A 15,218-nucleotide genomic window follows, 5' to 3' on the forward strand; every position below is an offset into this window, starting at 1 on the left:
GCCCAGCTGATCTGTGCATCACACAGCCCCCCGGACCAGCCGAGCTCAACGCCCCCCACAGGCTGAGCAGGCAGGAGCCAGCCCCATGCCCCCCCAGGTGTGGTGAGAGCCGGGCACGTAGCGGGCACCTGGAGCAGGAGAGAGCCAAGCAGGCTGGGGGTGGGGCGGGGAGGAGGCTGAGGAGGGGTGGGGAGAGGGGCCGCATCTGGAGGTGTCTGGGTCCCAGCGATGCCTCGTCTCTCCGCAGCCCCGGGCCCCATTCCGTGGGGCGAAGCGGAGGATTGGGGGGTCCCCCCCACCAGCGCCAGCTCCATGGGGCTTGTCTCAGCTCTCCGCAGGGTCCTGGGCACGTCAAAGCAGGGCCCACGGCCCAGGAGCAGGAAGCGCAGTGGGGGATCAGGGCTGGCGGGGGAGAGCCCCGTGCGGGGCGTGGTGCGCAGCACGGGCGGCTTCGCCCTGGGCATGACCCTGGCCAGCCTCTACGGTGCCCTGGTGCTCTTCGCGGAGAGTTACAACGTCTGGTACTGCCTGGTGTCCACCGCCAGCCTGGGCGCCGGCCTGGGGCTGGGCATGGCCTTCTCCAGCAAGGTGCGCGTCACCGTCCTGCTCATGCTGCCCCACGTCTTCTCCAGTAAGTGACCCCCGAAACCCAGTGCCGGGATCACCCGGCGTCACCCTCACGCCCCCTGGGGTCCCCTGGCCCTAGCCCAATATACCAGCCGTGCCCCTGCCTGGCACACCGCGAGCGGCCACAGGGAGTGGGCAGAAGTGGGGGCAGCTGTCCTGGTGCCACTCGCCCCACACCCTCCCCCAGCGCCCAGCTCCCAGTCTATCCCCCGTGGCACCCTGCATCCCCCCCAGACCCTGCCCTGCCTGCCCCACTGACGCCGTGGGGTGACTGCCGCCCCCTGCAGAGGAGGGGAAGCACATGCTGCTGCTGGTGGCGCTGGGCATGGCCATGCAGGGGCCCTGCACCAACATCCTGCGGAACTTCGCCCGGGCGGCCCAGTCCGTGTCCTGCGGAGCCGAGCTCACCCTCAACCAGACGGCCGAGCTGCTGCAGAAAGCCAGGGAGCCGCTGCTCAGTGAGAGGGGGACGGGGGGGCAGGGAGGGATCCATTGTGGAAGCTGGGGGGAGGGCTAGGTGTTTCAGGGTATTGGGGTATCCCGTGGGGGGTGCTGGGGGGCACCCCATGTGGGGAGCAGCGGGGGGAGCCCTTGTGGGGGGCTGTCTCCTGGGTGCTCACCGTGTCCCGCCCCCAGGCGCACTGACCAGGATCAAGGCCATTGCCCAGAAGGCCAAGGTGGTGGGCGACCGCGTCCGCAAGTTCTTCCGCGCCGTCATGGACTCCGTGCGGCACGTTGGTGAGTGGACGGGGGGGCAGCCGGGACACGGCACTGACAGCGACCGCCTCCTGCTGGCCCCCCGCAGCCCGGGTCAGCTCAGCCTGCGACCTGCTCCACCAGCCCCCTGGCCAGCCCCCCACCTGCTCCACCTGCCCCCCGGCCAGCCCCCCACCTGCTCCACCTGCCCCCAGCCAGCCCCACCCAGGTCAACTCAGCCTGCGGCCTGCCCACTTCCCCCAGACATAATCTCCCACCTGTCCCACCCCGCCCCATCTGACTCCACCCCCTCATCCACCTGTGAGGAAGTGGGACTGTTCTTAATGTTTCCTCTGAATACTGTGTGGGTGCCTCAGTTTCCTCCCTGCATTTCTTAAGTCTCCAGTGCGCATAAATGGCCAACACTCTGTATCCTGGTGTGACGAACTGGGCCTGTTCTCACTGTGGTCTGTGAATGCTGACAGGGGAGTGTGACTAGGATGGTCTGCATTGCAGGATGGGATCTGCCCGAGGGCGCCCGAGGGCGCATACCTGAGTGTGTAACATGAGAACCCAGGAAGGGGTTGAAGGGGAGGCGACTCCTTAGCCCGGGAAACTGAACAAAGGCTGTGGGAGGGGTCGCTGGAGGCAGAGTGCTGGAAGCAGGCAGGGAGAGAGGGCTGGGGGGCAGAGATGGCTCTGACCTCCCAAGGGGGGCTGGGCTGGGATGCCCGGGGACCCCAAGATGGACCTAACTGAGGGGGTCCCTGTTGTCTGTGCCTGCAAGACCTGTCTTGGACTGTATTCCTGTCATCCAAATAAACCTTCTGCTTTACTGGCTGGCTGAGAGTCATGGTGAATCGCAGGAAGCCGGGGGTGCAGGGCCCTGAGTCCCCCAATACTCCGTGACAACTGGTGGCAGCCGTGGGATCTACTGCACCCCGTGGACGGCGCTTCCTGCAGTAAGTGACTGGGGAGCAGTAAAACGAAGGGGGATTGACGGGGACCAGGCGTGCTGAAGAGTGAGAGAGAGACGGTTATTACCCCTGGGAGTGTGTGACCAGCGAGAAGGACTTTTGCAGTAACAGGGTCCCCCGGGGGGATCGCAGCGAGTGGTCCCAGGGGCGGAGGAGTCTGCAGCTCGACCCTGGCAGAGAGGCGGTGACCTCGAGAAGGGCTGGCACACTAGGGGGCCCCCTGGGAACTGTGGGGAGCTGTGAGCACACAGGCCGGTGAGTGGCCAGCAGGAAGATGTATGCCAAGCGGATTAAGAGCGACCTGGTGGAGCTGTGCAAGCAGAGGCGGCTGCGCATTGGGAGGCTCACCAAAGAACAGCTCATTGCCCAGCTGGAGGCGGAAGATCGCGCGAATGAACTGATCCCTGTGTCTCAGGGAAGCAGCCTGGCAAATGCAGCGCAGGCACCAGTGTCTGTCCCAGCTGGGAGTGGTCAGCCGGCTGCTGAGGGCTTCCCGAGACCCCTCCTTCCTATGCCTAGGGGAAGGGTGGGGAGGAGCCCAGCAAATACCGAGGGCGCCGTGACCCCCCCGGCCAGCAGGGGGTCCCCCCGGCGAAGCTCGCCGGCCAGCAGAGGATCCTCCCGGCGGCGTTCGGCATCCGGGGAGCGAAATTGGCTGGAATGGGAGAAAGAGCTAAAACTGAGGGAGCTGGAGGATCGTGAACAACAGAGACAGCATGAAGAGAGACAGCGTCAGCATGAACGGGAGGAGAAAGAGAGACAGCATCAGCGTGAACGGGAGGAGAAAGAGAGACAGCATCAGCGTGAAGAGAGACAGAGACAGCATGAACGGGAGGAGAAAGAGAGACAGCATCAGCATGAACGGGAGGAGAAAGAGAGACAGAGACAGGAGAATGAGAGACAGCATCAGCGTGAACTGGAACTGGCGAGACTGAGGGGCAGCGAACCCCCGGCTGCGGTGAGTGAGGGGGGACCCAGGACTGCACGGAGCTTTGATAAGTGCATCATGGCCCCATACAAGGAGGGGGAGGACATGGATGACTTCCTGGAGGCCTTTGAGACGGCCTGCGAGCTGCACCAGGTTGATCCCGCGGACAGACTCCGGGTCCTTACCCCCTTACTGGACCCCAAAGCCGTGGCATTGTACCGCCAACTGGAAGAGGCAGAGAAAGGGGACTACGAGCTATTCAAAAAGGCCCTGCTACGGGAGTTTGGGCTGACTCCTGAGATGTACCGGGAAAGGTTCCGGAATCAGGATAAAACCCCTGAGATCTCATATCTGCAACTAGCCGCCCGCATGGAAGGATACGCCAGCAAGTGGGCTGATGGGGCCCAGACGAAGGAGGACCTGGTCAAACTGCTGGTACTGGAGCAACTGTATGAGCGGTGCCCATCTGACCTGAGGCTGTGGTTGGTGGACAGAAAGCCAGAGAACCCGCGACAGGCAGGCCGGCTGGCCGATGAGTTCGTAAAGAGCCGGTCAGGAGATAAAAGGGAGGAGTCCCAAAGGAGCAATCCCACCACAACGCAGAGAGAGAGTCACCATGGGACCTCCCCGTGGGAAAATACAGAAAAACCCCATCAGAGGGGAACATCCGGCATCAGGACCATCCGACCCACTCAAGGGGGCCCATGGGACATGGGCTGCTACCACTGTGGCCAAAAGGGCCACATACGGGCCCAGTGCCCCAGGCTCAGGGACAGACTGAGCAGGCCGAACCCACAGAGGGTTGACTGGGTAGAGACCCAGCCCGGCGAGAGGCAGCATTCCCAGGGAAGGGGGGCTGGCAGAGTACCACCTGCTAAGGAGGGAGGAGAGCCCCAGGCTAGCTTCTCTGGGGGGCCAGATGCTCCGGATTCAAAGTTCTCCGTTTACAGGGTTGGCGCGGGGCTGTCCCTGCGGAGCGAGTGCCTTGTTCCCCTGGAGGTGGAGGGGAAGAAAGTTTATGGTTACTGGGACACGGGCGCAGAGAAGCCGCGACAGGCAGGCCGGCTGGCCGATGAGTTCGTAAAGAGCCGGTCAGGAGATAAAAGGGAGGAGTCCCAAAGGAGCAATCCCACCACAACGCAGAGAGAGAGTCACCATGGGACCTCCCCGTGGGAAAATACAGAAAAACCCCATCAGAGGGGAACATCCGGCATCAGGACCATCCGACCCACTCAAGGGGGCCCATGGGACATGGGCTGCTACCACTGTGGCCAAAAGGGCCACATACGGGCCCAGTGCCCCAGGCTCAGGGACAGACTGAGCAGGCCGAACCCACAGAGGGTTGACTGGGTAGAGACCCAGCCCGGCGAGAGGCAGCATTCCCAGGGAAGGGGGGCTGGCAGAGTACCACCTGCTAAGGAGGGAGGAGAGCCCCAGGCTAGCTTCTCTGGGGGGCCAGATGCTCCGGATTCAAAGTTCTCCGTTTACAGGGTTGGCGCGGGGCTGTCCCTGCGGAGCGAGTGCCTTGTTCCCCTGGAGGTGGAGGGGAAGAAAGTTTATGGTTACTGGGACACGGGCGCAGAGGTGACACTGGCCCGGCCCGAGGTGGTGGCCCCAGATCGGGTGGTGCCCAACACCTTCCTGACCCTGACCGGGGTGGGCGGGACCCCATTCAAGGTTCCCGTAGCGAGGGTACACCTGAAATGGGGGGCCAAGGAGGGCCCCAAGGACGTGGGAGTGCACCACCATTTGCCCACCGAGGTGTTGATGGGGGGGGACCTAGAGGACTGGCCAAGCAGCCCCCAGACCGCCTTAGTTGTGACCCGCGGTCAGAGCCGGCAAGGGGCACTGCCCCCTGGCCTTGGGGGGGGGTGCTTTGCCTGAGGCGCGGGACCCTAAGCTGGTGGGGAGGGAACGCCCAGGGACGCGGCTCAGGGAGGCTGCAGCTTCGGACCCAGCGGGCGAGAAAGAGCAGGTGGCCATCCCTGTCCCAGCTGCTGAGTTCCAGGCCGAGTTGCAGAGAGATCCCTCCTTGCGGAAGATAAGGGACCTGGCTGACCTCAATGCGGTACAGACCATGGGACGAGGTGGCCGGAAAAGGTTCCTGTGGGAGAAGGGGTTCCTGTACCGAGAATGGGCTCCCCCAGGGAAAATGGAGTCAGGGGGGATCAGGAGGCAGCTGGTGGTACCCCAGAAGTATCGCCGCCAGCTGCTGTGCCGGGCCCATGACATTCCCCTCTCAGGGCACCAGGGAACCTGGCGTACCCAGCAGAGGCTGCTACGGAGCTTTTACTGGCCTGGGGTCTTTGTTACTGTCCGACAGTACTGCGGATCCTGTGACCCCTGTCAGAGGGGGAGGAAGGCCTGGGACAAGGGGAAAACAGCTTTAGGACCCTTGCCCAGCATAAAGGATCCTTTCCAGAGGGTGGCCAAGGTTAAAAGGGCGGCTCTGAACCAAGAGAGCCCAAAGCACAGACCTCCAGACTGGAGCGCTGGGAGAAGACCACAGCCCAGTTGGAACCCCAGAGGTATGGGGGTGGGAAAAGGGCGCAGGCCGCATAAACCTTCCCACATGCGAACTGCGAGTGCCATCAAGCACCCCCGACCTAAGGGGGGGCGTGAAACTGGAGGGGCCTGGTGTAATTCTCACCAAGGAATGGGAGGGATGCGGGGGCATCCATGGGAACGGGGGTAGGTTCGAACTTCCCCGGGTCACTGGCTAAAGTGACCCTGCTCAGTTCGGTCTCGAAGGGGGGAGAGATGTGACGAACTGGGCCTGTTCTCACTGTGGTCTGTGAATGCTGACAGGGGAGTGTGACTAGGATGGTCTGCATTGCAGGATGGGATCTGCCCGAGGGCGCCCGAGGGCGCATACCTGAGTGTGTAACATGAGAACCCAGGAAGGGGTTGAAGGGGAGGCGACTCCTTAGCCCGGGAAACTGAACAAAGGCTGTGGGAGGGGTCGCTGGAGGCAGAGTGCTGGAAGCAGGCAGGGAGAGAGGGCTGGGGGGCAGAGATGGCTCTGACCTCCCAAGGGGGGCTGGGCTGGGATGCCCGGGGACCCCAAGATGGACCTAACTGAGGGGGTCCCTGTTGTCTGTGCCTGCAAGACCTGTCTTGGACTGTATTCCTGTCATCCAAATAAACCTTCTGCTTTACTGGCTGGCTGAGAGTCATGGTGAATCGCAGGAAGCCGGGGGTGCAGGGCCCTGAGTCCCCCAATACTCCGTGACACCTGGCAACAAATGGCTAGGGCCCTTCTCCCTTGCACGGAAATAGCTAAAGGTGAACAAAGAGATCAGGTGATCTCCTGGCCCAAGAAAGAGACAAAGCCCAGAGAAGGAGGGGGTTTCAGTTTGGAGGTGCCTGGGGATGGGGAGTGAGGGCAGACAGGGATGTCTGGCTCGCTGGGCCCCAGAATGGATCCGGCGGAGGGATCTACAAGCTCTATTTTAGACCCTGTTCCCGGGGATTCCGTGACAACTGGTGGCAGTAGTGGGATGTACTGCACCCTGTGAATGGCGCTTCTTACAGTAAGTGACTAGGGAGCAGTAAAACAAAGGGGGGAAGGGCCCTGGCCATTTGTTGCTAGGAGACAGAGTGTCAGCCATTTATGCACACTGGAGACTTAAGAAATGCATAGGGGAAACTGAGGCAATCACACAGTATTCAGAGGAAACATTAAGAACAGTCCCACTTCGTCACACCAGTGAAAACCCCGATCCACCCCCTCTGCCAGCCCCCGGCCTATCTGACCCCTCACCCTAGCAAGCCCCCAAACTGTGACCCTCAACTTGTTCCTCCATGCCAGCCTCCAGTCTGGGACCCCATTCACTACTCCCAGCCAGCCGCCAACCCCAGTCCCCTGACCTGTCCCCGCACCCCTCCAGCCAACCCTTCAGCCAGCCCCACCCTGCTTCCGTTCTGTGTGCTCCCTAGGGCGGGGGGACATAGGTACCAGCGGTGGCTTGGAGCAAAGCCCATCTCCTGTGCTCCACATGGTGCCCCACAGCACTGCCCTCATGCCCCAATCCCCCTCACAGCCCTGTCGTCATGCCCCCTCCCCTGTGCCCCAGGATCCCGCCTTCGTACCGTCTTGCGACCCCTTACTCATGTCCATCGTCCCTACACCACCTCGCCCACCCTCAGGCCGCTGCCCTGCTGCCCCAGGGTACCCTGCCATGCCGTCCCCACAGCCCGGGCCCTGCGGAACGTGTGGTACTGGCTGGTGCACGTGGGCGAGGTGTGCAACCAGGACCTGGGCGCCCCCTACACCAAGTGCCTGCGGCTCTTCGACACAGCCAAGGATGAGTGTGAGCGCGTCATCCCCGCCCTCTTCTTCCTCTGCTACATCCTCCTCCTCTTCAAGCCGCTCTGCGGCCTGGCCAATGGTGAGTTCCCTGGGGGCGGGGCTAATGGTGAGTTCCCTAGGCGGGGCCAAGGGTGAGTTCCCTGGGGGCGGGGCCAATGGTGAGTTCCCTAGGCAGGGCCAAGGGTGAGTTCCCTGGGGGCAGGGCTAATGGTGAGTTCCCTGGGCGGGGACAATGGTGAGTAAGTACACTGTGGTGGTGCCAATGGTGTATGAGTGTCTCCAGGGGGCGGGGCCAACAGTGAGTACCCTCCAGGGGGCGGAGCCATGCTCAATCATAGAATCCCAGCAACGTGGGGCTGGAAGGGACCGTGAGGGTGCAGCCTTGGGCACCGAGGCAGGACCCGGTGACCCTAGACCGCAGAGTGTGGGGCCCCTTGGGGCCTGCTGGGTGGGGCTGGCCAAGGCAATAGGTACGGAGCCCCCCAGCTCACCTGGGCACAGCTCCCCCCATGCAGCCTCCCACTTTCCCCACAGCGCTCCTGGTCTTCTGCGTCATCCCCCAATACGTGCAGCCCTTCCTGCGCAGGAGAGTCGTGGCCCGTGAGTGCTGGGGGCCGCAGCGGGGTGGGGGGGCATGTCCCCAGGACACAGCCCTCCATGTGCTGGGGGAGGCACTGCCATGCAGCCCTGGGAAGGGGCACCCCCCCCCGCCATGTGCTCAGCAGCACTGCAGTGCCCAACATCCTTTTGCCCCTGGGCCTCAGCCCCCCTGCTCTTCCCCCAGGTCTCCCCGTCCTCCAGCCCACTGGGGTCTCCCCCACTGCAGTCACTCTGCCCCCCAGGCCTCATCCCTCCTGTGGCTTTACCCCCCCCCACCTCCCTATAGCTCTGCCCCCCACCTCTTGTCGCGGAGTGTGGGGGAGTCAGGGCCCTGCACCCCTCTTCCTGAGATTCACTGTGACTCTCAGCCAGCCAGTAAAGCAGAAGGTTTATTTAAGGACAGGAACACAGTCTCAAGCAGAGCGTGTAGGTACGACCAGACCCCCTCAATTAGGTCCCTCTGGGAGGTTCAGGGAGCTTAGACCCCAGTTTGGGGTTCCCTGCGTTGCACCACCCAGCCCCAACCGAAACTAAACTCCAAGCCCCTCCCGCTGCTCCTCTCCTTTGTCCAGTCTCCCGGGCAGAAGGTGTTAATTCTCCCCACCCCCGTTCCTGGCTCAGGTTACAGCTCAGGTAGCTTCCTTCAAGGGAAGTCCCACATCCCCACTGCAACCCCCCTGCAACATTCCCAGGTCAAATCTGTCCCGCTCCCTGCTCCGTCACACCTCTCACCCCCCATGGCTCTGCCCCCCCAGTTCTAACCCCCCCATGGCTCTGCCCCCCCAGTTCTCACCCGCCCGTGGCTCTGATCCCCCCAGTATTCACCCCCCCTGTGGCTCTGCCCCCCCCAGTTCTCACCCCCCCGTGGCTCTGCCCCCCCAGTTCTCACCCCCCCACCCCCCCCGTGGCTCTGATCCCCCCAGTTTTCACCCCCCCTGTGGCTCTGCCCCCCCCAGTTCTCACCCCCCCCGTGGCTCTGCCCCCCCCCCAGTTCTCACCCCCCCACCCCCCCCTGTGGCTCTGCCCCCCCAGTTCTCACCCCCCCCCATGGCTCTGACCCCCCAGCTGTCCTGAAGGTGCTGAGCCGCGTGCGCAGGGAGTTTGAGTTCAACATCTCGGCCGTGCACCAGTTTGACGTCAGCCTCAACTCCACCAAGAGCCTGGCCCAGGTGGCCCTGGACATCATGGAGGCCGTTGGGCTGCGGCTGCAGCCAGCCCGCGAGGTGCTGGGCCTCTTCGCACACGTCTCCTCCTGCGTCCTCCTCTACCTGTACCTGCAGTGAGTGCGTCCCTGAGCCCGACTCCGGGCTCCCAGCCCCCTGCTCCAACCGCCAGACCCCACTGCCCCCCAGACCTGGGGACAGAACCCAGGAGTCCTGGCTCCCAGCCCCCTGCTCCAACCGCCAGCCCCCACTGCCCCCCAGACCTGGGGACAGAACCCAGGAGTCCTGGCTCCCAGCCCCCTGCTCCAACCGCCAGCCCCCACTGCCCCCCAGACCTGGGGACAGAACCCAGGAGTCCTGGCTCCCAGCCCCCTGCTCCAACCACCAGCCCCCACTCCCCGTCCAGCGAGTCCTGGTTCCCCTGCCCCGCTCCCTGTGCCGTGCCCCCCTCAGCCTGGTGTCCCCGCAGGGCCCTGCTCTATCGCAGACGGTACCTGCACGACGACGACTTCGACAACATCTACATCACGGGGCGCTTCCTGGCCATGGACGTGCTGCGGGCGCAGCAGGGCAGGCCCACGGTGCTGCCCCTCTCCGCGCGGGAGAGCACCAAGTACATCTGCCCGGGTAAGGGGCTGCAGCAGGGCCGAGCGTGGAGCAGAGGGGCAGGGCCTTGGGCAAAGGGGGCTGCTCCCCGCCTGGCTCCCACCCGCTCTCAATGGGGTTCCCTCCCGCCTGGCCCAGGCTCCCCGTTCCTGTCGCGCCGGGAGCGCTTCGGTTACAGCCTGGCCCTGGCCGGCGTCCTACGCCATGTGCTCCTCGGCCTCGCCCTCATCCTCCTCGACTACGGGGTCTTCTGGCTGCTCGACCTGGTCCGCTACCAGCTGCATGGCGAGATCGTCGCCAGGGGTGAGTCCTCCGGCCCAGACCCGCCCCTCCCCGGCTACCCTTTGGGGCTGCCCCCTTGGCAAGGCCCACCTGCCCCTGCTGGCCCCAGGGATTGCACATTGGAGGGTGGCACGCAGCCACTAACCCGGCCCTGCCAGAAACTGGGCCTGCAGCCGCTCCCCGCCCACACCCGGCCCCGCCAGCCGCTGGGCCCCCAGCCGTTCCCCGCCCACACCCGGCCCTACCAGAAACCGGACCCCCAGCCGCTCCCCACCTACACCCGGATCTGCCAGCAGCTGGGCCCCCAGCCGCTCCCCGCCCACATCCGGCCCTGCCAGAAACCGGACCCCTAGCCACTCCCCACCTACACCCGGCCCCGCCAGCCGCTGGGCCCCCAGCCGCTCCCCGCCCACACCTGGCCCTGCCAGAAACCGGACCCCCAGCCGCTCCCCACCTACACCCGGCCCCGCCAGCCGCTGGGCCCGCAGCCACTCCCTGCCCACACCCAGCCATGCACTAACCTGGCCCATCTGCCCGCAGCCCCCGTAGTGATGAGCGTCAGTGTGAACGGGACGGGCTACACGGGCGAGATCTACCGCGACCTGGTCTCGGCGTTCGACTCCCTGCAGCGCGGCAACGTCAGCGTCCTGTCCCGCCAGTGCCGCCTGCGCCCTGCTGAGCCGGACTACCGCACCTACCTGCTCATCGGTGACCTGCCGGGGGGGGGCACCCGGGCACTAGCCGTCACTGACCGCGCTGTCTCAGCAGGCCGGTGCACAGCCAGGTGCACGTGTGTGTACCGGGGGTGCCCATGTCAGTGCGTGTGCAAGGCCCCGCGTGCCCGGCCCTATGGCTCACCAGCCCACACGGGAGAGCTGCACCCACAGGGTCAGCCTCAGTCCCCCTCCATCAACGTGGCTGGCAGATGCCCCCCACTGCGCCCAGCAGCCCCTTGCCCCCACATTGTGCTCCCCTGCTGTGCCCCAGCAGCCCCTCACCCCCCCCCGCTGTGCCCAGCCCCCTACGTGTGACTGGTGCCCCCTCCTGCTCACAGGACTCATGTACGGTGTGTGCTTCTTCATCGCTATCTTCGGCAGCTACGTGGGGCGCTTGCGCAGGGTCATCTGCGCCTCGTATTACCCCTCCCGTGAGCAGGTGAGACCCCCCGTTAGCCAGAGGGACTGTAGGCCTGGGCCCTTCCCTGGGCCCTCAGCATGGGAATCTCTCCATCCCTCCCCCCAGCCAGGACATGGACCCTTGCTATGGACATGCCCCCTCCCCACCGAGCCCCCCGCCCCGTGCCTCTGACACCGCCCCACACCCAGCCCCCTGCCCCGTGCCTCTGACGTCCCCCCACACCGAGCCCCGTGCCGCTGATGCCCCCCCCACCCATCCCCTCATCCCATGCCGCTGACACGCCCCCCACACCCAGCCCCCCACCCCATGCCTCTGACACCGCCCCACACCCAGCCCCCCGCCCCACACCCATCCCTCCCCCCTATGATTATTCCAGGCCCTGCCCCCCCCAGTGCTCACCCCCAGCCCCCACACCATCCACCCCTTTGTGCCCTAGGAGCGGACGTGCTTCCTCTACAACACCATTCTGACACGGCGGACGGGCCTGGCGAGCTCCCTGCTCCGGGCCACGAGGCAGCGGGCAGCCGACGAAGGCCACACCAACCTGATCCTCATCCTCGCCTCCAAGTAAGGGAGCCCCCCCCCCACCGGGCCAGCCCCCCCGGTCTCAAGCCAGGTGCCTGGGCAGGGTGGAACTGTCCCCTGGGTCTTTCCATGTGTGGGGCTCACGGGACCCATCCCAGGCCCTGGCGGCCAGCTCGCCCCATTCATCCCTGGGGAAGGAGCCGGGAGGCTGGGCAGCACCAGGGCCCCTGACTGGCAGATATGGAGACCTGAGGGGGGGGCCCATGGGGCAGCTCACACCCCTGAGCCCCTCGTGCGAGGGGTGGCGTTACTCCCTCTGAGATCCCAGGGCTTGTCCCCGCCGCTGTGCATGTCATGTGACCCGCACCCTGAGTAACTCCCTCTGTGCACACTGCGTGACCCCCTCACCATCACCTTGCCGTGCAATTCCCCCTCCGGTGCAGGTTGAGTCACCCCCATACCCCACCCTGCAACCCCCCACTGTGCAACCCCCCATTGTGCGTGCCCAGTGACCCCCCTCCTGTGGGTGACCCCCGGCTCTGTGCCCATAGGTTGCCCCTGTGCGCCTGGTTGGCGCGGAGGATGGGCGTCCACCAGCAGTACTGCATGGGCTGTGGGCGCATCAGCGGGGGGGCCGCCCGCCAGGACTTCATCACCTGCATCACCCCCGGCTGCAGAGGTAGGAAGCGGGGTGCAGGTGACAGCGAGGGGAGGGGAGCCTGGGACTGAGGGGGCAGCAGAAGGCAGGGCTGGAAGGGGAACAGGGGTGGGTGTGTGACACCTCCCCCCCCCCAGGCAGCCAGAGCTGAGTCTGACGCTCCTCCCTCCCCCTGTCCTGCTCCCCTCCCCAGGGATCTACTGCAGGGAATGTTACCAGCTGCTCAGCAACGTCTGCTCCATCTGCATGGCCCCCCTGGCCTACCAGGGCGACGTGGATGAAGAGATGTGAGTGAGGGTGGAAGGGGCCCTGGGGACACCAGCGCCCAGCGCCCACCATGGGGCACAGAGCCTATGGCAGGGGGCTGGCATCAGCTGGGGGCAGGGACATCATGGGCACGGCTCGCGTGGCTGGTGTCCGTCAGGCAATGCCATGAGAAGTCCCGGGGGAGGGATGACATCTCCCCTCCCATTGGCTGCCTGCCCCACTGTCCCACCTCCCTGGGCAGGGCAGCCAATCAGCTGCTGAAGGAGGCAGGCAGTGTTCTTGCCCCCTCCCTTCTTATGGGGTGGGAGACAGAAGAAATAGGATCTCAGGCTGGCTCTGCTCCAGCCCCCCAGCTCCTCTGCCTCCCCAACGCCCAGCCTAGGATGGGGAGAGGGGACCCCAGTGTAGCCCCCCAGGCCTGGGAAAGGGGGTAAAGAGCCCCTGGAGCTACGGGAGGAGCAGAGGTGGGGCTGGGGGTACAGAACTGATGGGGGGAAGCAGAAAATCACTTTAATGAATCCGAGAGCCCTGGAAACACTAATTGTCCCACACGGCGCGGGGGTGGGGCAGGGAATAAAGATCAAAACACCCCCAAACCCACCAGCTCCTCTATATTTACAGCTCTCCAGCGCGTGGGGGCCACTCGTGTAGCGTTGGGGGGGCCGGTGCATTATTTCTTGCCCCCCCCCCCACGGCTGGCACTGGCCCTTTGCTGCCAGTCGTTCAGAGCTCCTGCTTGGAACACGCCAGCTGGGGGATGGGAAAGGGAGGCTGGCATCGGCTGTGGGCGGGTGAGATTCCAGGGGCCCAGCGGGAGGAGATGGGTCCCCTGCCTGAGCCTGGCCCTCGTCCCCCCAGCGACTCCAGCGACGAGGAGACCGTGGGGCTGTGGCTGGACGCCGCGCGGGCGCTGCGGGGGCAGGAGCAGGAGCAGAGGCGTCGGCTGCGCCAGCTGCTGAGGCAACGCATCCGGCAGGCGGTGCAGGGCCAGGGCTCCGGCCGGCGCCTGCCCCAGGACTTGGCTGCGTGGGTCTGGGCCCAGCTGGAGGAGGACGAGAGTGGAGACAGCACTGGGGCCAGCATGCCCAGCCCCATGGCAGTGGCTGACGACAGCTCCAGGTGAGCGTCTGGGAACGGGGCTGGGGCATAGGCCCAAGTGGGGCAGGTCTATGTGCGAGGGCCCATAGGGATTAGCCAAGAGGCCTATGCTCTAGGGGAGGGCTCTTGCCTGCCCCACACTGCATCAGCCCAGGCTGCCTTTCCCCCTGTGTTTCCAGCCTCCCTGGGGCTGGGGCTGCAATCTGGCCCCCGCCTGCCCAGCCCGGCGCCACTACAGCCCGGCCTGAAAGTCAGGAGGGATTTCTCCTAGGGGGCAGCTGGGCCAGAGCTGGGGAGGCCTGTGACCTCACGCAGGGGGTCTCGCAGGCACCCACACATGGCCCAGCCCGGATTTTTTAAAGACAATGTTGGCAGCCGCTGCGCGGGGCTGAAGGGCAGGGGCTCCCAGCCCCGGAAGAAGCAGAGAGGGGAGGAGGGAGAGCAGGTGCACGGGGCCCAGCACGATTGCGTGGGAGGGGAGCGCGGGGCCTTCAGCACCTGGCCCCCATCTGCCAGCACTGATCTCACGGGCCTCCTCTCTCTGCCCTGCAGCGACCTGGACTTCAGCTACCAGGACCAGCCCGAGGGCAGTGACGGGGAGGGAGGGGCCCTGCCGGGGCCCAGCCCCCCAGAGGCAGGGGAGCTGGAGGAAGTGAAGATGATCCCAGATCCCAGCCAGTGAGAGAAGCACCAGGAGCCGGGCCCGTGCCAAGGAGACAGATGCACCGTGCGGGTGGGGGCACCGGGCAGATGGTCCTGCCCGCCAATGTCTGGCTGCATCCCCCGTCTCTCTGGGGCCAGGGGCTACTGTTACCCTAGAAACCCCCATTTACCTCCTGCCCCACCAGGGGGCGCTCTTGACCCTGCAGAGCCCAGGCCACCCCCCAGGGCCAGGAGCAGGAGCAGGAGAGGGCCAGGAGCCCTGGGTCCCCAGCACAGGCAGGGTCCAGGGGTCTGGGGCCAGGCCCTGCTCCCCCAGGCAGCCAGCCACACACAGACAGGAGCGCCCAGGGTCCCTGCTTCTCCGTTTATTATCAAGCAGCCTTCATTTAAAAAATAAAAATAACAACAGCAACTGAAAAGCGCGTGCGGGGCCCGACCCTGGGCCAGCTCCCGCTGATTCTAGTTGTAGTTTGGTTTCTTTACACTAGAGAAGTTCAAGTAGCTGAGATTTCAAGTTCACCATAAGGCACTTTAAAGCCAGGCCAGGCCAGGCCCCCACCCCCCGCAAAGGACTGACAATGACAGCAGACAGCACTGGGGGCTAGGAGGGGGGAGAAATATATTACATCATCTCTTTAAATATAGATAAACTCTGATTGGGGGCTAATACTCCCCGGGC

At 65.0% G+C, this 15,218-nt stretch overlaps 1 protein-coding gene across 1 annotated transcript; it reads left to right on the top strand.

Annotated features, from left to right (window-relative positions):
- The first annotated feature begins 312 nt into the window (after nucleotides 1-312).
- DCST2 (DC-STAMP domain containing 2) lies at nucleotides 313-14,798 on the top strand. Its single transcript, XM_054011159.1, has 15 exons — nucleotides 313-631; nucleotides 915-1,085; nucleotides 1,264-1,365; nucleotides 7,425-7,619; nucleotides 8,075-8,140; nucleotides 9,206-9,419; nucleotides 9,773-9,930; nucleotides 10,048-10,212; nucleotides 10,732-10,899; nucleotides 11,246-11,346; nucleotides 11,765-11,895; nucleotides 12,405-12,532; nucleotides 12,705-12,798; nucleotides 13,637-13,897; nucleotides 14,429-14,798. Exons 1-15 carry the CDS (start codon nucleotides 313-315, stop codon nucleotides 14,556-14,558), a joined length of 2,403 nt encoding a protein of 800 aa, XP_053867134.1. The 3' UTR covers nucleotides 14,559-14,798.
- Nucleotides 14,799-15,218: the final 420 nt, after the last annotated feature.

Source organism: Malaclemys terrapin, chromosome 21, assembly GCF_027887155.1.
Source record: "Malaclemys terrapin pileata isolate rMalTer1 chromosome 21, rMalTer1.hap1, whole genome shotgun sequence".
In the NCBI taxonomy this organism is placed as follows: domain Eukaryota; kingdom Metazoa; phylum Chordata; order Testudines; family Emydidae; genus Malaclemys; species Malaclemys terrapin.

Excerpts from the sequence above, each read along its gene's own strand:
- DCST2 (XM_054011159.1), top strand. The coding sequence starts at position 313 with ATGGGGCTTGTCTCAGCTCTCCGCAGGGTCCTGGGCACGTCAAAGCAG. Across the intron at positions 10,213-10,731 it reads TGGCGAGATCGTCGCCAGGG|CCCCCGTAGTGATGAGCGTC; the intron begins GTGAGTCCTCCG and ends ATCTGCCCGCAG. Across the intron at positions 11,896-12,404 it reads ATCCTCATCCTCGCCTCCAA|GTTGCCCCTGTGCGCCTGGT; the intron begins GTAAGGGAGCCC and ends CTGTGCCCATAG.